Genomic DNA, 22469 nt, shown 5'->3' on the forward strand with positions numbered 1-22469 from the left:
GTTGTGTGATTGGATGTTTAAGCAGCACTTTATCATTCTTCCATAGGATAAGCTACTGCTTAAAACTTTTTTTCAGCAAATACAAAAGAGAAGCCTGTTGTTTGATATAAAAACTCATGAAGTCTGTTGGATTTTATTTTCTAACTTTCAATCCATTCAATTTAAAACTGGGCATTTAATATATTATTCAGTTTAAGTATTTCCCTTAGAGGACATTAAAAGAGTAGAAAGTACAACTTTCAGTGGTATAAAGTTGAATCCAGAGCACACTGGAAAAAAGGCAGCTGGAGCGAATCAATATTCAGATGTCATGGAAAAGAGTGAAAAAAAAAGTATCATAATTTACAGGGGCAACAAGAAGCATAGGGCACTCCAGTGGTTCTATCTCAACCTGACAATTTCCATTCACAACACAGAGCACAACCTTAATTTGTCTTTTATTTTTCTTTTCATTTTCATGTGAAAGGTTTCACTCAATTGTATAAATTTTGAACAGAAAGGGAACTCACACAGTACCTTCAAAAACATTAACAAACTATAGTAAAGCACCTAGGTTTGTCTATTATATCAAATGTATCTTGGGTTGTTCAGATGGAGCAGAATCGATTTGATCCATGAATTTCATGAATGTTTGAAGATAAAAACATCTATCAAGACAAGGGGAAAGAAAGGGAGTTCCAAATTCAAATTTTATAATAATTTTTAGTGACTTTTATTTAATCTGTTTTCTGTTTTTTCTGCATAAAAAGGATCACTTTTCATCTCTCAAGTACTTGAGAGATTCCATTAATTATGCTGATACATTAGGAAATGGTTACCAGGAAACCATGAAGAAGAATATAAATGCCTAGCTATTAAAGACCATTTCAAGAATAAATTGCTTTTCTTTTATGACAGGCATTTATCTCTTGCCTCTACTGAAAATATAATGAGTATAGAATGTCCTTGTTTTATCTGCCCTGTATTACAGTGTTCTGCTTTATCTGTACACAGAGATTGACTAAGAAGAAAACTTGGGCTTAGGGAATTAGTCTTCTGCTGTTGAAGTACAAATTTTGGGTTGGTAACAAGAAAATTAACCCATTTAATTCCTGTCTCCAAATTACAAATGTTACTAAGTAAAAGTTCTGAAGCTAAACATCTGAGAGAGAAAAAAACCTGTGTGAGGAAGCTTGACTTGAGCCTGTGCACATGGTATGAATCCTAACTTTAATAAAAAATTATAAAATTTATTTGTAAAGAAACACTTTAAAAAAATGTATTCCTTTCCTAATGTTAGGACTGAAAACATTAGCTGACCTGAGTTCTGTCTAAGACATAGGGCATAGAAGGTACTCTTCTCTTGCTACCCTTCTCTTCTCTTTCAGAAGCTGAACATCTTCTGAAATTCATTGTACAAAAAGGAAAAACTTCAGCATCAGGACATTCACTGTAGCCCACAATGAGCTCACCTTTTGTATATCACCTATATAATTACAATTAGAGTATGATCCAGTGGGTCTGGCTTTTTTCACTAATAACAGCCACGTTTGATTTCAAATGAAGAGTTCAGGTTTGATAGATTAATTCATAATAGTTTTATGATAAGAAATGCATGCCTCTCCTTTCATATTAAACCAGAGTTTTCTGACCTGCTTCTTGGTCAGATTTCCTTGAGTGGATTGTAAAGAATCAGAGCAGTTTATATCTATTCGCATTCCTCCTTCCCTCGCCGCCTTCCACACAAAGTGACTATCAAGTGAAGCCTGTCTGCAAGATGCCCCACAGCCAGATAGGAAGGAGGGCTAGCAACAACAAAGCATTCACCCCAACGCTTAGCTAAACCTCCAAGCTTAAATCTCAAGCAGCTAAGGAATTTGACAAAATAAGGTTTCACTGTAGAATAAACCATATAGTTTTCACTCTCACAGAAGAACTCTGCTTTCCTAAATAACGCTACTTTAACCAAGCCACCTGCCTATGTCAGGGAAATTAATGAACTTCAAAAGTAAAAACAACTTATGATGAAGAGCAAGCCCTGTTTTTCTAAACATCGGAAATGCCAGCACTACAGCAGTGAGCCTTCTTTTTTACCAAGCCAGTCTGGGAACTCTACATTAAAGTCCGATTCCTGAACCTTACATGTCCAGCCACCACACTGCACATTAATCTCCTCCCTCGATTTAGTTGCCAAGTTTGCAATAACACTGTGTGATGCATGCCTGGAACCATGACTTTGGCTCCAATAGAACTGTGCACCTTGTTAATGCAGGGATCAAAATACCTGTTTAAAGAAATCAATTTTTTATAGAAAGTTCAAGTAAGTAATTTGTGTGTGTGTGTGTGTGTAATCCCTATTAGATTAAACTTTTCCTATTGACAGTTACACCTAGTGAACAAAATGCTACACATTAATCCTGGACAGTTCATAGATCTAATGAAATGGGCTGGTAAACATGTGAGACACAGATGTTGTAGCTCTGTTTGCCCTCATTTTTTTAATCAAAAATGAGAAACAAGGGAGAAAGAAACACAGCAGACAAATTATGAAATCATTATTGTGTCCAAACATGATTTCAAACAGCTCATAACAGATTGGCATTTTGGTGTTTGCAAAAAAAAACCCCATTAAATTTAGTCCAGCTTGCAATAGGAAAGTTTCACGAAAAAATTAGTAAAACTTAAGGAATTCAGAGAACAAAGTATTTTTATAAAAAGGAGACTATCTTCCTTTGATTCAGTAGGAACCAGACTAAGTTCAGAGAATAACCATTCCTTTCAAAATTTGACATTAAAATTGTATATCTAATATTAATTATTTTTATCCATTACTTTGGTTGAAATTGATATGGTAATGTCAATAACACCTAGAGCATGAACTCCCAGTTGGTGTTGTTTATGAAGTTTAGATGACCCTAACTTCTACAGTACATCTGATGTCCCAATTATGCTGAACTATGCTCTGCACAAAGCTGATAGGAAAACTTGGATCCAGCTGAACTACTTAGGAAGAAGGGAGATATTTACCAAGAGCTCCTAATTAACTAAATGTCCTGGCTTTCCATCTGTAAAATATCTCATATTGTGTAAAGAAAGTAGTCCTTTGATATATATATATAGCATAAAAGCATCAATCACATTTTTTTCAGAAGCAATCTTCCTGCTTTTCTAAGACAAAAGGTGCTGAGACACGGTTTTAAGGGCTGTAAAATAAATGTTCTCTCATGCTTAAGTATATTCCAATTTTTTAATAGGTATGCAGGACAGATCTGAAAGATAAGTGTACCAAGTGCTGAAAAATGTGGCAATTTCTAGCGCTGTACATGGTAACCTACCACTCAGTAGCTTTCAAACACATAGAAATCATTGAGAAGTGGAGAGTGTGGGTATGCTCAAGGAGTCACATCATACATGCAGTGAACCAAACATCACCTGAGGCTGCTGAGCTCACTGACACAGCAAAGAGTGACTCTTCTCCGTCACAGAAATGTGTCACAGAACAAGCTGTAGGTAAAAAAATACAGGCACATACATGTGCCTACAGGCAAATGGGCTGGTCAGAGCAGCTCACCCCACTTCTGGTAGGGGAATAGTTCAAAACCCCTGCTAAGTCTCACTAACAGGAAAATACAAAAAGAGCTCATTCATCACATCTCACCCCCAGCCCAGACTCATGCCTGTGCAAGCTGGCCTCTTCCATGTGTGCAAGGAGCATGGGAGTACTCCATGGAAGTCTCAAGTCAGCTTGGCACAGTGGTGCACACAGATGGTGTCAGCCCAGCCTCATGTCCTGCAGCCCCACTGGAATCTGGAGTTTGAGCTGTCTTTACAGAGCAAGAGAGCTGTGACAATTAGACAGAAGAGGATGTGACATGTTCCCTCCAGGTCCCAGCATCCCTCTCCATAATATGTCAGTATTCACAAGAGATACTTGGATCGAAATACTGACACTCCTTGAAACCTTCTAATGATACTTGCCACTGAATTTCACCTGTTCTTTCCTTCTGTGAAATAAAAAGCAAGAAAAATATCAGAGGTCTCTTTTGTGAGCTCTTTGTAGGTATCCTGCCCTTGTTATTGGTTTCCTTTATATCATTTTACACCCTAAAAGAACTCATTACAGTAAGACTATTTTTAATTTAAAGTAATGAATTAGAACAGAATTTGAACAACAGTTTAAGAGATTAAATAAAATAAAGTTCTTCTTTAGAGCAAGTACCTGCCAAGCATACAATTACAAACCTACTTTCAAGAAGTTGTCTATATAATCATCCGGATTATATCAACTATTGAAAATATTGGCAATATGTGCATTTACTTTTTCTATTCTTAATACAATGACACAATGATTTTCAAATTTCTCATAGCAAAATCACTGTTCTTATATTTGCAACTTGAGTGAGGCTAAGTAAAACTGTGATTTCTTTCTCTAAGGTGCATCACAGTAATTCATTACAAACAGCAGAGATAGGATACAGCTCGCAGAATGGCTTTGATTCTTTTCAAAACATGAGAAAACTACTGAGAATATATATGGAATACATTTGCAAATAGAACCTGTTTATGATCCTTTCCTAAAGGTTGAGAGGCATAAGAGGATCTCTGTTTGCAAATGTGAAATTTAGTATAAATACAGATTTAAATTAAGGGCTATGTTAGCTATCATATAAACATTTTTAATCTACATAAATCAGAAACACTTTATTCCTGGGTGATGAAATGAGTAGCACACATAACCCCAAAATCGCCAGAAGAAATTACTATACTCCAATGCACCTTCCTAAACCCTGCACAAGTACATGTTATTTTGGGAAAAAAAATCCAAAACTCTCTTGTATAAATATTTCAGAGAGTTTACAATAATTTTATTAGGAATATTTTGTATCATTCCTACTCTTTCTTTGATAGTGTGAATTCAGCTATACAGATCTCAGAGAAACACAAAAATTCTAAGTAATAAAATCTTTCTCTAAATAACTCCAAATTGACTTTCTGCTTTCAAAGCCTAAAGAACAAGAACCACATAGACTGAAAAATTTCCAAGGGTAGAAATATATGCTAAATATCCTAATGAAAAAAACAGCAATCTTTTATTTTCAGTAGTTCAGAGATACTGTTTTTTGACCATTTAAATATTACTTCTCTGAACTGAAATTATGATATGGATATCTCCAGCATACATGAAAGAGTAACTCTGTTCGTTATTGGTGATTGATGATTATATTTAGATGCACCCATAGGTGCACAACTAATGGAGTTCTTTATGATGCCTTCCTGCTTGATGAAAATGAGAGACACAGCAATAATAGCAAGTGAGATTGTAGAGCCAAATTCCAAATGCAATTTATGAGTTAAATCCATATTTGTCCATAGATGTCTATTCCTTTCACCACCAGATGTATAGTAGACAAAATACTATAGCTAACTACTACTATTAGCTATATAGCTGAATATGTTAGTCAAGAGTTATTCTTAGATTCTGCTTTGCTCCTCAGTGAGCCAGGTGAATTTTTCAAATTCTGGGTTTATTTTCTGTGCACAAATCTGCTGCTCAGCTCTAGTAGACATTTTCCATTGTAACTGTGGCTGGCTACAAAGCCTAGGAATTCACTTATCAGTACTTTTCCGCATTATAAAGTTCACAACACAGAAGGGTCTCTAGTGATTAAGAAGCCATAAAAAAAAGCTGATAAATACTCACTCTGCTTCTTAAATTAATTTGATTCAATGACCTTTGCTTTGCATTGAACTTTGTTCCAAAACTAATTTCAAATTGGATTGCTACCAGCAAATCTGGATTATGTACTCAAAGAACCCAAATCTTAGACTCGTAAGGATGCATTCTATAACTCTCCAGTTAGAGAGCAGTAGTAATACCCTGGAACTGCAAACCCCTGACTTTACACTGGTTTTGACTGCCTGTGTCTCATTTAACAATCAGAGACTGCATAGCACATAGACTATCAAGGGTTATGGAACAACCTAAACCTTTGTCCTACAGACATTTATGCCTGGGCTTAACTTTACAACCACATGTAAAAGTTTCCTTGATTTTAATTGTACTAATCACAAGAAGAATGCAAGTAAGTGTTTGCAGGATCAGGGTTCAGCAGGTCATGGACTGTACTTTAGGAATATTAACAATGAGTTGCTTGTGGATGACTTACAGAGAAAAAAAGCTTTACCAGAAAACATTTCTAGATAGCAAGCAAATTCAAGAACTTCACAAATGCAAAGGGCAAAATTTGTGACTAATTTATTTCCCAAAATTATTCATGGATTTTTGCCATATGCTAACATCAGGAATCTATAAACAGTAGCACTCCTGCTGAGCTACAGAAAAGCAAATTTCTGAACCTTGTAAGGCATTCTGAATTTTTTGAAAGAATTCCCAGATGTTTGTATGGGGCCATTTCATTTTTTTCTTGAGGGCTCTAAGTTGTGGAGGCCTATAAGCTGTACTTAACCAAGGAATAACACCATGTATTTGAAAAACGCTGAGATAGTATCATATAGAATTGCATCCCTGTGAACAAGAGTATTTACTCTACATCTCTTCAGTGAGCCCAGAAAAATGCATTCTCTTCATTCTACAATACATGATGTGAAGAAGGATCTGGAGTAAAGCCAGCTGGCTTAAGCTCAGCCAGTGTGAAATGAAGGTGACACATGCTGGCAGACTGAAGCACTTTGAGGAATTGGCAGGAACTTTCACTGCCTCTCCAGTTGATGGCATCTGTCCACCCATTGTCCAAGTGGCTTTGCAATCAGCTCGACTGCGAATTTTCCAGGCATCATCTTGTTACTGTGTATTTGTGCAGTGCCCAGAACACTGGTATCCCAGACTATACAGCTATTAACTGCTGTGATGCAAACAATTAACAATATTAAGCGCGGAGTCTTTCCGAGCTCATCTCTGGTTGCAGGCTCTCCATACAACAACAGGTATGACATCCTCTAGCTGTGGCTGCACCAAGGTTATAGCACTTCCTTACCAAGACAAAGCATGGGAAATTAATCATGTCTTTGATCCACTGTGATTAGAAGGACAAAACCTGGCATTACCTTTAAGCCTCAGTCAGAAACCATGTTCAATAATGATATTTTACTTTGTAAAATAAAGTCAACTTCAGTGAGATGTGCAACACTCTTCTACTGGGGATCAGTTCCACTGGTCCCAGGTAAGTTATAACATGAGCATTGAATGGACTCTGATTATCAGAGACAGCCTTTTTCTCAAAAGAAGTAAACAAAGTAATTCTTTTTTGCAGCAGGCTAAGTATACTGCATGGTAGTGCATATGAGACTATCTCAGTGTTTTTAAATATGTGATGTTATTCCTTGTTTGAATTAACCTCTAGGCCTCCACAACTGAAAGTCCTTGAGGAGAAAATTTTACACAAAAAAGCCTTTTGGAGGCAAAACCAAAAATATTTCTTCAGAAAAATATATTTAATGACGTGAGATCAATGTCAACGATTTTGACTAAATCATGTTCATTTTCCTTGACAAGTAAATTAGGCTTATTGCTTGACAGTTTCAGTCATTATTCAGCTGAGTAATGACTGATTTTATTACTGTATTGCACATTAAGTTATTCAAAATGTTAGTAAGTGGGAAAGCTTGCACTGGCTTAATTTTTCACAAGCCCTAGCCTTGTAAGTCTGCATTTGAAAAAGTCACTGTTTGATGAAAACCACAAAATTTCTAGGGTGATTTATTGTAAGTACAGGATATTTTCATAATTGCTGGGAATTGAAAATCCCACTGAATTCACAGTTGTGAAGTGCTCCTTTTATTTGAAAACTGGAACACTTTTCCAAGTGATTAAACAAAAATAATAAATGCCTAACCATTACTGTTCCCTCTTGAAAATATAGCTCCAGATATACATTCAATCTGAAATGAAAATATTTATTTTTCCCTATCCAGAGATTAAGCATGAGAGCTGTTTCTGCCACATAATCAAGGAGAACTTGTATCCAAGTATAAAAACACAACAAAACAAGAGATCCATTTTGCAGGGAACAGTGTTACAAATCCATGGCATGTTTTTTATGCAATTTACTCTATCAAATTATAAAGGAGAAGCCCCATACCATGTGCCTTTGAGGAAATAGTGTCTTATTATGCGACTCCCACTCACTGTCATGATAAGATTCAGGTGTCATTTTTCATTATGATTACAGCCCTGGCACACTAAAACGTTTTCACCTTTTCCATTCAGTTAATACGAGCTTTTCTTGACAGCTTTCAGATTGCAAGATGATAATGACTGCAGGCATTCTGGCAGAAAACACTGAGGTTATTCTATATCAATCTTCCTGCTGATGTTGGGTTTTTTCCTACTGCTTACACAAGAGCTACAATTCAGTTGCCCTGCATTATTATGAGATACCTCTCCTATGTCTTCACTATAACAGAGATTATTTCAAGATTTTTTAAAAGCATTTCTTGAAGTTTTTAGTTTTAAGAATGCAGCATCCAAGTTTGTTGAATGAGGTAAATTCTTTAATTCCTTTTAGGTTCCAGTGTGATCAAAGTTTCACTCTGCTCATTGTAGGATTTTATACTAGGCACAGACACTACCTCAGTATCCTACAGTAATGTACTTGGAGCTGTTTTAAAAGGGTCTTTGGTATTTTCACTGTAAACTTTAGACCGTCTTTAAAAGAGGGTAAGTATCTTGATTTTTCTTAATACTCACGTGTATTTTTTGCAGAGACCTTGTTAAAAGAAACAATGATGTTTAAAATGTATTGTTTTGCAGTTTCTTTTGGATTTCTTGATTAAGCTAATCTCTTACTTTCTTGATTAAGCTAATCTCATTGAAACATTTCACATAAATTCATTTCCTTCTTTGCCTCTTTACTATTAGAAAAAAATATAGAAGGAGAGTAAATATAATATTAGGGATTAAATGTAACTGTGCAGCTGGTGTGAGACAAACTAGCCAGATACAGGAGAACATTCTCCCTTCTGGGCATGTTCTCCTGGAGGTGTTCCACTGCTCACACTGACAGCAGGCAAGACTGCTGTCCTTAAACATGGGTTTGTTTGGAAAAGGAAGACAGCAAAAAGTGAGGTGAGAAACAGAATATATATTCTTTGGCATAGCCAAATGCTGTGAAGCAAATGAAGTCAGTGTTTATTAGTCTATTTTTAGCCCTTTTAAATAAACATAAAATTATAGGTTAATATGAAGTAGAGCAATGAATGAAATGCTATTGCTGAGCCAGTAGCATCACCTTTAATTAGCAAGTTTTTTTCTTTTGTTAGCTGTGAAACAGTTGTGTCTTTCACTGTCATTTTACTAGTAACACAAATGTTTTTGCTGTAATTTTTATAGGCAAATTTGCACATTAAGTAGTTTTTGGGTTATGTGCTGGAGATTATTTTTTTCAAATATTAATATTTCTACTGCAGTTTTGTGTAAATATTCATTTTAATAAGAAATTATTAAAAATTGAGGCAAAATTAAAGCAGTATGAAAAACTGTGGCCAGATAATTATTAATCAAATCAGGATGAGGAAACTAATAGAAGAGAGTGTAAATAAAATCAATGTGATCTGCAGAGCCTTGAAAAATACCTTGCAAGACGTCCTACCTCTGGAGCTAAAATTCCCACTGGGAAACTAAAATATGCTCATGTAGCCAGACAATGGTGTACTAATATTGAAGTTACTAAATTCAAAAGCCCGAGTAAACTGTTGCAGGTTTAAGGCACCAAGTCCTCTTTGGAGGATCAGCTGCTCAGAAGCCATAGGAGTGGCCTCAGCACTTGCTTGAATGACAGAGCTATATAGTGGTGAGGATTGCTGCCTCCCCCCTCCCTAGGCCACTGCTGCACACACTAGAGGAGACAGCAAGTGCTTTGGGAGGGGAAGCTGCCATTCCCCTTCCCACCCCAGCACCAAGGGACTGACAAGAAGTGTTCATGGCCCTCCAGAACAACTCTGCACAGAATCATCAAGGTTGGAATAGATCTTTAAAATCGTCCAATAGAAACACCAACCTAACACCAACCTAAATCACCCATAAATCAAAACCTCAAGTGCCATATACAGACACTCCTTGAACATTTTAAGAGACAGTGACTTTACCACATCCTTGGACAAGTTTTTCCAATACCTAACAACTGTTTCAGGGAGAATTTTTTTTCTAATGTCTAACCTGACCCTCCCAAGGCACAAGTTAAGGTCATATCCTCCCATCCTTTCACTTGAGACATGACAGGAGAGACTAGCCCCCACCATGGCTACAACCTCCTTCAGATAGTTTTAGAGAGCAGTGAGATTCCCCTCCTGAGCCTCCTTTTCTCCGGGCTAAACACTCCCAGCTCCCTCAGCTGCTCCTCATAAGACTTGTGCTCCAGACCCTTCACCAGCTTCACTGCCCTTCTCTGAACACCCTCCAAAACCTCACTGTCATCCTTGCTGTGAGGGTCCCAGTACTGAACAGAGCATTGAGGTCTGGTGTCACCAGTGCTGAATGCAGGGAGGAAATCACTCCTCTAGTCCTGCTGGACATGCTATTCTTGATACAGGCCAAGATGTCATTGGCCTTCTTGGCCACTCAGGCACACAGCTGTAAACTAACAACCCCAAATCTCTTTCTGCTAAGCAGTCTTAAGCCACTTTTCCCCAAGCCTATGTCGATGCATGGGGTTGTTGTAATACAAGTGCAGTACCCAGAACTTTGCTTTACTGAACATTGTGCAGTTGTCCTCCACCCACTGATCCAGCCTGTCAAGATCTCTCTGCAGAGCCTTCCTATCCTCCAGCAGAAAAACACTTCCATGTAATTTGGTGTTATCTGCAAACTCACTGAGGATGCACTAAACCCCCTTATCCAAATCATTGATAAAAGATATAAACCAAGAACAACCTCAATACTGTACCCTGGGGAATAACACCAGTGTCTGACCATCAACTGGATTTACTTCCATTTTCTACCATTTTCTTGGCCCAGCCATCCAGCCAGTGTTTAACCCAGTAAAAAGTACATCTGTTCAAGCCAAAAAAAGCCTCAATTTCTCCAGAAGATTGTTGTGGAAGATGGTGTAACAGCCTTTACTGAAGTCTAGCCATTCAACAACCACAGTTTTTCCCTCATCTTCTAAAGCAAGTCACCTTGCCATAGAAGATTAAGGTGCTCATGCAGGACCTGTCTTTCATAAACACCCACTGGCTGGGCCTGATCCCCTGGTTGTCCTGCACATGCTGTATGATGACACTCATGATGATATTTTCCATTACTTTTCCCATTACCAAGGTCAGGATGACAGGCCTTTAGTTTCCCAGATCATCCTTTGAACCCTTCTTGTTGGGTGTTACTATTGCTCACTACCTTCTGGTAATTCTGGGACTTCTCTAGTTAACCAGGACTGCTGGTAAATGACTGGAAGTGACTTGGGAAGCTCTTTTGGCCAGCTCTCTCACTCCTCTCAGCTGCACCCTATCTGGGCCCACAGACTTGTGGGTGTCTAACTGGCATACAATGTCATTAGCTGTTTCCTTTTGGATTATGGGGGTTTTACCCTGCATCAATCATGAACTTCCAACTCTGGGAGTTGTACCTCACTGTTGAGCCTCATGTCCTCCCTGCAGACCCCACCATGCTCCAGGCAGGTCCCCTCCATATTCTCGCCATGTAGCTGTTCAATTCTGCCATCACTGTCATGAAGGTTCGCGCCATATTTGAACCAACATTTCCTGGTCATAGTAATTTTTTTAGGTAGTTCTGCTCCATACAGAGCCTTTTTGCCAGATACATCTTGGTAAATAGAACAGCACAGAGCTCAGGGCAATGGTTACACGCTCATTCAAAATACCTAGCAACTTCAGGTGTTTGCATGACTACTCAGAGCTTTAAGATTCAAGAGCAGAAAGGAGTATTTTGAGTATTAGCTCATGCAGCCAGAAAGCTGGTTACATCATAAAAATATAATCCTTTTAAATCACAGTTCAGTGGAGACAGTTACATGCCAATTGACCTAACAATTTGAAGCTCATGGGAAAGCAGGCATGTGTTAAAAATTTCCATTATGCCTTATCTGATGCCTTTAAAAAAAAGAAAGCTTTAGTCATTCAAATGTTTAAGAATGTAAAATAAGTTAAGATTAGTTTCTACTTGGCGTTTGTACCAGACTACACTGCGGAAATGAAGGACTATGTGGAAACAGACTAAGCTACGTGAGGTAGGGCAGTGGTGGTACCTCAGTATTTTAGCTGAGAAATTCTCTGGCACCTTATAAAATCTGATGCAGTCATGGTCAAAAGTGGAACCGCTGCATGATAGAATGAACCTCAAAAGGAAAAGCAGTTAAGCCTCTATCACTTTCCTTTTCTTTTCAGATGCCTTTGAAGTGAGACACTTCATACGGCGGCTGTTTGGCTCTGGGTGTTGCATCATTGTGGTTTGAGTGCTTCCGACTATTTCCCTTTAACTTTGGAAAAAGATACACTGCCAACAACCAAAGTAAACTGTACTTATCCACACATAATTCCCCTGTATCTTAAATCATGAGTTTTGCCCCACAAAACATAAACTATTCAGGGTCAGTGCAGGATTATCCCATCAGAAACACAGTCAATAAAGCCATTACAATAGGAAGAAAATTGGGCAGTTAGAATATTTTTGTTTCTCTTAAGTAACACAAAAATTAAATAAACAGATGAGTTAAACTGCTCTCATGTATGATTTTCAGGAGAAAATATTAACTACTTGAATGCCAAGGTTAAACTAACTTAAGAACACCCGTAGTTCAAAACAAGAGCTGAGTCAGTAGTAGGCTATGGAATTAGAAAACAACCTGTAGTTTATATTTAAGGAAGAGTTTTAAGGGATTTATTTTGGTTTTTTTATTAAGTTGATTAGCTATACAAGGGACCTTTGTCAAGACATTTCAATTGAGTCATAATGTTCTCAGTTTGACTTAAACTGTAGACAATCAGAGCACCACCACCATGACTAACAGAGCTTAGGCTCTGGATGGAAAGCACTGAGTTTTGGATTTGGGTTGTGGGGAAAAGGGTTGTGAGGAAAAGGGGGCAAAGAGAACTTGAAATCTGTCTCACAGAGGCTGTGCAAAACTAATTTGGATCCTTCTTGCACCACCAAATAAGCTAGTGGACAATAAAAACCTGGACAATAAAAATCTTCAGATGCTCCTTAACTCAGTGCTATCAAACCCCTGAAATACTCATCTTTTTATGAGAAATTGTCTAGAATCAAAAATTGTAATGATAATCAACTGAAGTGAGGCATTGCCAGTAAGGACAGAAATAAGAGTGAAATGCTGATCTTACGGCACCAGTAAAAACCTACAATAACTTGAATGCAATGGATGCATTCTACTTCCAGCAAGGCAAACTGAGATTAACATCTCAGGAAAACAAAATAATCAACAGTGAAGAGCTATACTACTTAGAGAAAATAAAAAAGGGAGACTTTCAAGACTTTTAGTAGATTGATTTACTACATCTGAACATTGACCCAAGTCAGTATACTGTATTACTGTTCAAGGCACTGTCATTTCCAAACTATACTTTCCCCTCTCAAATTATCCTTTTATATAAAACAAAATATCACAACTGTAGGAACTTCAAAAAAATCCACATTGTGTCAAAGAAAAGGAGAAACTTAAACAAACCAAAATAAAATGTAAACAAAATTAGTGGTCTGACTTAAATTGACAAAACAATAGCAACTGAGTAAAGTCTGAAAATCCAGCTTGACACTGTGTCCCTTGAGGAAATGTATGTGCCATTTACTCATTTATTAATTTTGGGGTTTTTTTTTCTGCACAAAAGATAAGGGTACTTCTAATTAAAAAATATTATGTGAGCAAAATTACGTTCCCTAGAATACTTTAAAAATTTTACCATCTACTTTTCAAATTTCAGGTCCGGGTAATGAAAATCATATTACAGGAAAATAAAATAAATCCCCAAGTCAGGTAAGAATACAAAAATCTTCAATCATATAAAGTACTATCCAAAGTTTATCCAGCCCTCACACACAGCAGAGCCTAAAACAGAGACTTCTTGCTTTCAATGCATACCTTTTAAATAAGAAAAGGATTTACCCAGGAGACAAATTATCTAAGAAGTCTGGCACTGTCTCAGTATGCTATCATGTCTTGCTCTCTTACACACCAAGTTCCTTTTCTTCCAGGTTGCTTAGAGCAGAGGCAAGACTAGCTTTATGAACAGGAAGCTTACAAGGGCACCTACACCTCATTTCATCATACTATATGTTTAGCTTAACTAGCCTTCAGGCTAAACCCTTTTAAATGCTCTTGATCAGCTTATGGAGAAAAGTGAATTCCTCTTTAACACACCAGTAATCCAAAGTATGGAAAAAACTATTCGAGGCTTTACATCACAGAGCTTCCATTTTACTGTATAACACAGAAGAGAACAAAAGGTCAAAATACAAATGTTTGAAAACTCTGACTGTGAGAAAAATAAAAAACCCTTTTGTTTCCATAGTATGTGACATTCTCTATACTCCTTTTTGAGTTCAATTTCATTATCTCAGAATAACCAGTTCCTGAGAAGGATCATAACCACACGTAACCTCAGAAAAATGCTTTGGCTTTAAAAAGGACTAGAAATCTAATGGGAAGAATTATTATTATTATTATATAACTTCCAGCCCAAACTAAGAGATACAGGTGGCTTGGATCATCCCTACAAACATTAGACTAGCCTTCAGCTTCAGATGCTTTATAATAGGTTACCTTAGGATGTGAAGACATAGTCATAGCTAAGTTTAAATTACTGGGAATTTTGCTGTAGACTACAAGAGACACTTATCTGCCACAATTTTGCCTTAACAAGGTATCAGTGCTTGCCAAAACTGTTTCTTGATTTACTTACAAATTATTGCAAAAAATATTTGGCTTAACATATAATGAGTTCAAATTTTCAGGTGGTATAAACTAGTGTAGTTGCAGAACCATGCCAATTTAATCCACTTGAGGATTTAAGATCATTCATAGCAGCAAAGTAATTAATTTTAAGATCTTCCTGGTTTTACATAGCAGGTAGTCAGAGTGGTTTCACCAAGGGCTACTGCATTTTTGTGGCTATAATCAACAAATCAAACAAAACCATCCCTTCAGAAATGTATTATTCCTTAAAAGTAAGACTCCAATTAACCTAGTTTTTTTCTTTATTCAGTCCTGGCACCACTCAGCAATTATATGCTATATTTAAATTTAGACAACACAGATGCAAACATGCCTTCGCAAGGATGCTTACAATAGAAAAACTGAATAACAGTGATTCATTGCTATTAAAATGTTGATTCATATTACCTATTCACACAACTTTGTGTTACTTGCTAGCAACTAGAAATACTTGCACAAGATCAGCTTTCAACCTCCTTTTTTTAAAAAAATTGTCTAAAGTAAATTCAGTTCATTTCACTTGATGCAATGCTTTCCTAATAAGAAATAAATTTGCCATTTACTTGCAAATGCACTTGTGCTTTTAGCCTTGCAGGGAGAGAAAAAAAAAAAAAAGCTCTTAACACAACTGCAACTGGGAAGTAGCCTCTTCCTCCAATTACTTCTACATACATGTACTTATTCCATGCTGCTGCAGAATAGGAGATTCTTCTAGCTAACCTATAAGTATTTAAGAAATGTTGGTATTTGCCTTATTTTAAAATAACACCAGGCATTTGGAAGTCAAAGATTAAACAACCTAACATGAGACAGAGCAAATACATGTCATACAAATAAATTATAATAGTTATAGGCTTGCATTGCTCTAGTAGTTTTTTGGACTAAAGTGCACATAATGCAAAATACCATAATGTAAAAAAAAAAAAAAAAAAAAAAAGAAAATCCATATACCCTTTCCTAACTTAATGAAAATTAATTTATCAAGTAGGAGCTTGCAGCACTGAAAATCCTTGTTAACAGTTTTACTGAAAAAGTATCTTGATTTTGGATAAATCTTTATTACTGTACTGTGTGAAAGAACTAGCATTTTAGATTAAAAAAAATAGATATATGCAATCTTAAAAACCTTCACCTGCGCATTCTCTCTCTTAGATTCCATCTAGCAAATGCTTTTCAAAATATTTAGCAAAAGGTAGGAATGACCAGTAAGCAATATCTTTAACTTCAATACTTGTTTCTTCAACTTCTGCTCTGCTATAATATCTTCTGAGTCAAGTTCTTTTCATTCAGAAAGAAAACTCCATAAAATCAAGTAACACTTGCATGGATATAACCAAGTGTGTATCCATGCAAGTGTTGTGTGAAATAATTTGTTGAAGAAGGCTAACTTTCCAGTGGTTTCCATGGAGTTGTAAATAGCACAGATTAATTTGGGTTGGAAGGGACCCTTGAAGGTCATCTTGTTAAGCCCCACTGCAATGATCAGGGAATCTTCAAACAGGTCTTTTGATTAGCTTCTATATAGAACACAACATAGAGTTATATCTAGTATTTTTTTTTTATTATAATACCTTGTAATTAAATTTATTTCATGTCATAGAGCATGAATGTGTGTTCACTCAATATGCATTTCAACACTGATGGTCATATGTTGAGAATCATCACCTGATAATCATCTGAATGTTTCTTTGGGTGAGCAAACTAGATTATTTTTCATGACATGAAAGATCTGCATATATTATTTACTTCTTTCTGGTTCTTTACAATGGCTGACAGTGACTTGTAATTCTCTCATAATGTGCAATATCAGTAAAACCACTACACCTCAAATTATTCAAGCATACTAAAAGGCCATATCAAAAAGTAAGGAAGTCTACTGACTTCTGTGTAGCTCAACTATCCATAGATAAGATCTCTCACATGATTATAAAAAGTGTAAAAAAAACGAAAACTCTAATAAACACTGCTTTTTCCTTCAACAAAGAAGAATTTCAAAATATATTACTGTGAGGTAAACTGACCAAGATACTCTTGAAGAAAAGTAAGATGGATACATTATTTAGACTGATTTGAAGATGGAGGCAAATTTCCCATGTATTTTGCTAGAAAAGGGATTATGAAGCATAGGTTAAGTTATCCTGGATATATTTGCTGATTTCCCTGATATGAGAGCACCAAAGAATAATTTCAGTAAGTAAATGCAATGGCCATTAAACTACTGACTAAAATGAGCCTTACTCTCTTTGACAAGATCCCAAGACCTGTATTGACTTATAGTGTTCCAAAGTTAAAGACTTCAGCCAGTGGCAAATCAATTTAGTGGTATCTAAAAGATACCTTGTTTTGATATAGTGTAAAAAATTGCTTTCTAATTTACTGTAGTGAATGAACAAAGCATTGGAATACATAAACTTAAATTTATCAGTTTCACTGACCTTGAAGCTGGCGCCCTTTGTACAAATCCTTTGTTTTTGTTGGGTGAGCTCTGGCACCATTATCACATTTAGGTTGTTCATACCTAAAGAACAAATAGGGACAGAATAAAACCAGTCAGGTTAACTAGATTAAGAATTAATTCATTTCCAGTTTTGCAGTCCTTCTTGTATTTAGGGAATAAGCCTGCATTTTCATTTGGAGAACATTCCAAACTTACCAATTTTCCACTTACCTCAAAGAAACCATCTTCATTCTCCTGGAATTGATACCAAACTAAAAAAAAATTCTCACTTCTAAAGCCCATTCTACTGGGAGGAAAACTAAAGAATTGCTATAAATTAATACCAAAAAAAAATTATTTTGAAAAATATACCAAAGAAACCCCACAGAAGGAAGAAAAAATAAGGCTGTCTTCCACCTATAAAACAAAAAAATCATAAACAGTATCACAGACAGTATTCATGTTGGGAAACACCAGAGATACAATTTCAAAATCACAGCAAGGCAGGTACTGTATTTGGGTACTACTACAACTCTAAATTTGTGTGCTACTGTATCTTGTTAAAAAAAAAATAGTTTAAGTAAGAAGGGGTAACCATGAATGTTTTGAACAAGAGTGAAAAAGTGGTAAGATTTCCAGAAGGGAGGTAATTGGGCTGGAACTGCTTGAAGTGAACGGTGAAGAAGACCAACTCTCCACCTGCTACTGGAATATTCTGGCCCTTCTATGCTTGCCGAGTTTACTTAAAGTCACTTTGTTAGTCTAACTGGTAACAAGAAACTGTGCTATTTGTACTTCCAACAAACAGTGACTTATGCAACACCACCAGCAATGTCTTTCATGTCAGACCAGGAGGCATAGGAGCATCTGCTGCTGAATCTCACCTCTTTTTCCATGTCCCACTATCAACGCATAGTGGTCTTTCACTCAACTCAACAGTGTCCCTTTCTGAGAAATTTTTACTTTATTGTCGTAAAGTATACTGAAGTTGCAGAACTCAGCAGGTAGCACTTCAGAGAATATTTCAATTCTCAGCTGAACTAACATGAATTGTATCTATATACTTGTGTGCACACATACTGCTCAGTGAATCTAGATTCTTTCATAGTCTATATAACTGAAGTTCTCCTACTCCAGCTTCACCAAAATCACATTTATTGTGTGGCATATTTACATTTCTTATTAAAATATACTAATCCTTTTTTTTTGGAACAAAATATTTCTAAAAACATTGAATGGTGGCAATGTCCTTGATTCAGGTCAGACTGCTTCTAAAAAACAATGCCTAAATATTTTGCTCTTAATTATCAGGCAACATAGAGAACTGCAATATTATTTTTTCCTTTAAGTCCTTAATTTATTTCTATACCATCTGATGAAACTGACTACTGGCCCATCAAATTTTGGCTGCTGCAAGAAGGTACAGTATCATTTTTATGGACATGGGAGAGCTATAGACTCTTTTTTACCCTACAGAATGACAGAAAGAGAAGGTGCTTTGATAACACAGGTTGGATTCAGATACTTGATGGATGACCACTTCAATCAGCCAGGAAAACAGTGAAAGGGAAGTCTCTGAGCAACACTCACTAATGCAGTATCTGGCAAACAGCCTGGCCCCTGATTAATCTGATACCTGACTCTGCCTTCCCCTCCTTCTCTTCCATTACTGTGGCTGCTCTGTGCCTACATTTCATTTTTTGGCCTCTACTCTTCTACCCTTTTGGCTGTTATTTTTCTTAAATACACACATAGTTCATCATATGCAAACTAAATCTATAAAAGCCCAATAGGTGTTAAAATGCTGCAATGTGAAAAATATACATTTAACTCTTTAAAGCAAATAAAGAAAGAAAACAAGTCATTTAAAATTTACCATACAGGAAAAGCCATCATGAAAACTGATAAGAAAAACAGGCTTGCTTCAGTTTTCATGGAGAAAGAGTGGGAATGAGATAGCATGTCAGAATGGGGCACTGTCAGGTTAAAAACAGTGTAGTTAAAAGACATCCCAAATTACTCTTTTGAATTTAAAAGGGAAAGAATCCCTAGCAGTAAATGTATATCTAGAACTGGCAAGGGCTTAGGAAGACTTCTGTATATCTCTGATCAGTCTGCTGGGAAGCACTGAGATTTACTGAGGTGTACAAAGCAATAGAGGATGGAGGCTTCCACAGGGATTCTACAATGTGGGCAGCCTCATGAAACAGATGATTTATGTTCCTTTTAAAGTTTAGAGGATCTTGTGCAAATTTGGGGTTTACTCTGCACGAGATCCTAGATGCTAAAAAAGTCACATGTGAGAACACAGCCCCATGGTCCCCACTGGGCCGAAAGGCTGAAGTTCATGCTGTGATTTCCAAGAGAGATTGGGAGCCAACTGGTGAGGACCACACTGACACTTTCGTGGGAATGGTTGATTTTAGCCTTTAAATGCATTACCTCCTTTTAATCCAGATTTATTCCACAACTTCACCTATTTCTTTTGATTTACTGTCTTAAATATCCGAGAGGGGTTCTTCATTGACATACCTTTATTTTAACTCTAGAACAAGTTTATTTTTTTCTGAAATACCTTCACTGACAAATGATTTTCTTTTTTTCAAATGACAATGTATTAGAAGGTAAATGAGTGTTAATAACTTCCCTCCATTTTGAGGGTCTTATTTAACGTGACTACCATTTATTGAGGCGTTCAGAACCTTATAATATGACAAATATCATCCTCATGAATACACTCAAAACAAATACGAGCAGAATGTTGAGCTGTTCTGGAAATAGCTTCCTGGATCTGACTAACATTTCAGTCCCTTAGTAATTTGATCCTTTTTTGCAGAACAGAGATTTCAGTATGCTATGCACCCATCTTCCTACCAGGAGTACTAATGTTATCAGTTCCTGAGGTAGAGTTTTAAGGTCCTTTAATTTGTATTTTGCAGTGGAAAACTGAAAGACAGTACATCAAATTTTGCACAAGCCTCTGGCTCTTTAATCTAGGAAGAACTCACATAGTCCTACTTTCCATTCTATAAGAATTACAAAAAGACAAGTGTATATTCCTCATTATACTCTGATCCCCATTTAGTTCCCTCTCCCTGAGGAAAAAAAAAAAAAAAAGTTTAGTTTTATCAATACAGAAAAAAAAAAAATAAAATCAAGAAATAATTAATGGGATTCTAGCCCATCTAAATATTTCTCAGAAATGAGGTCTAGACATTCCTCTTAAACTCCAGGCAGTAATCCCACCTGCTTGTTTACCAAGACTGTAGATTCCTAAATACACCAGTCATTCTTTATTTAGTATGAAATTCCTAAAACTGAGTACTCTCCTTACCCATCTGTGCTCAGAAATGTCCTCTTTGGGGATATTACTAAATTTTACTTCCGCAGAGCTTCACTAAGGACTGACCTTAAGTCTAACACAGCTGAAAAATTAGAAATGGTCAAGAACATAGCAGCTGATCTTTTTAGTATCAGTCATCAGGCAGAGTACTTTTCTGTCTAAGCCATATGCATGGAAAGATTGAATCCAATTTTCCAGCTTTTCAAACTTGAGACATGCAGCACAGTGAAAGGTCTTCCTGTCGCCTCTTCTCCCACAGCTGAGTGACTGTGTAGTTGCCAAAAACAAGAGCCCAGCAGACCAAACAAGGAAAAAGAGACAGAGGCTGATTCTAGGCCCATAGGTGATTCATCAAGGGGTTGGGAAGGCCTAGAACTCCTGTGACAGCAGGAGCCAAAATGACACATACTGCATGAACACTATACATTTGAATAGGAAAGCAAGGTGGTTGATTTTTAAGAATCATCACCTCCAGTTTCATAAATAGCTCATCCTGATGTGCAGGATGTGGCAGGAAGCCTCCACAGATGAAAAAAGTGCACCTAATAAAATTCACATTTAACAAAGACGCATACAATTGGTTAGCTGATACAGGAGGAATAAACAGACGCTGTTCAGGTGCACAGGGATGGGGTTAGAATTCTGGTCAGAAGCATGAGGACAACAAGAAGAACTTCCTACTTGCGTATCAGCAGCAAAAAGAAGACAAGGGAAGTGTGAGCCTGCTTCTGGGTGGGGTAAGAGACCTTGTGACAAAGAACAGAGAGAAGGTAGAAATACTCAATGGTACATCCTCCCCGGTCTTTACTTGCAAGACCAGCCTCCAAGGAATTCCAGGTTCTTGAGGGCAGCAGTTAAGTCCAGAGCAAAGAAGACTGGGTCATGAAGGATCAACTCAGGGATTGTTTGAACAAATTGGACATACATAACTCCATGTGACCTGGTGGAATGCACCCAAAAGTGCTTAGGAAGCTGGCTGATTTGTGGGCTACTCTATTATATCTGAAAGGTACTGGCTGGGGAAGGGTCCTGAGGACTGGAAGAAAGAAAATGCCACTTAATGTGTTCAAGAAGGGCAAGGAAGAGCCAAAAAAGCCTTACCTCAGTTTCTGAGAAGGTGATGAAGCAAATCCTCCTATAAGCTATTTCAAAACATATAAAGAAGAAAGTGATTGAGAGTAGTCAGGATGGAATTATGAAGAGCAAATCATACTTCGCCAGTGCTGCAGCTTCCTGTGATTCTGTAACTTGCTCACTGGATAAGGTGAGATGGGCAGATATTATCTTAATTTTAGATAGGCTTTTGACACTGAGCACATTCTCATAGACAAACTGATGAAGCATATATGAGATAAATGAGCAATGAGGTGCGTTGAAAACTGGCTGAACAGCCAGTTTCAAATAATTGGAATTAGCAGAAACATTTCAGCTGGAAGCCAGTCACCAGCGGAGTGTCTCAAATCTTGTTTATTGTTAAACAATACTGTTTAACCTCTTCCTTAATGACCAGGACACTGGGACATGGAACAAGTTTACAACAACAACTGCAGATGATACAAAATTGGGAGGAAGTGTCTCATACACAAGATGGTTGTGCTGCCATTCAGAGGAATTTCAACAGGCTGCAGAAATGGGTTGGCAGGAACCTCATGAAGTTAAAAAAAAAATTGAAAATTCTTGACCCTGGCACAGATTAACTCCCTGCATCCGTACAGTATGGGGTCAACCCCCTGGAAAGCAACTTTGAAGGAAGAACCTGGGATTTCTGATGGATGCTGAGTACAAGGCAGTA

At 37.0% G+C, this 22469-nt stretch overlaps 1 protein-coding gene across 6 annotated transcripts in view; it reads right to left on the bottom strand.

Annotated features, from left to right (window-relative positions):
• Nucleotides 1-22469, bottom strand: part of SMOC2 (SPARC related modular calcium binding 2) — a 139669-nt gene that overhangs the window by 19419 nt on the left and 97781 nt on the right. For all 6 annotated transcript variants that reach the window (XM_041715236.2, XM_041715235.2, XM_041715231.2 and 3 more), the window contains exon 9: nucleotides 17333-17415. In XM_041715236.2, coding sequence (XP_041571170.2) covers nucleotides 17333-17415 — 83 coding nt within the window. The remainder of the gene's footprint in view (nucleotides 1-17332; nucleotides 17416-22469) is intronic.

Source organism: Taeniopygia guttata, chromosome 3, assembly GCF_048771995.1.
Source record: "Taeniopygia guttata chromosome 3, bTaeGut7.mat, whole genome shotgun sequence".
Taxonomy (NCBI): domain Eukaryota; kingdom Metazoa; phylum Chordata; class Aves; order Passeriformes; family Estrildidae; genus Taeniopygia; species Taeniopygia guttata.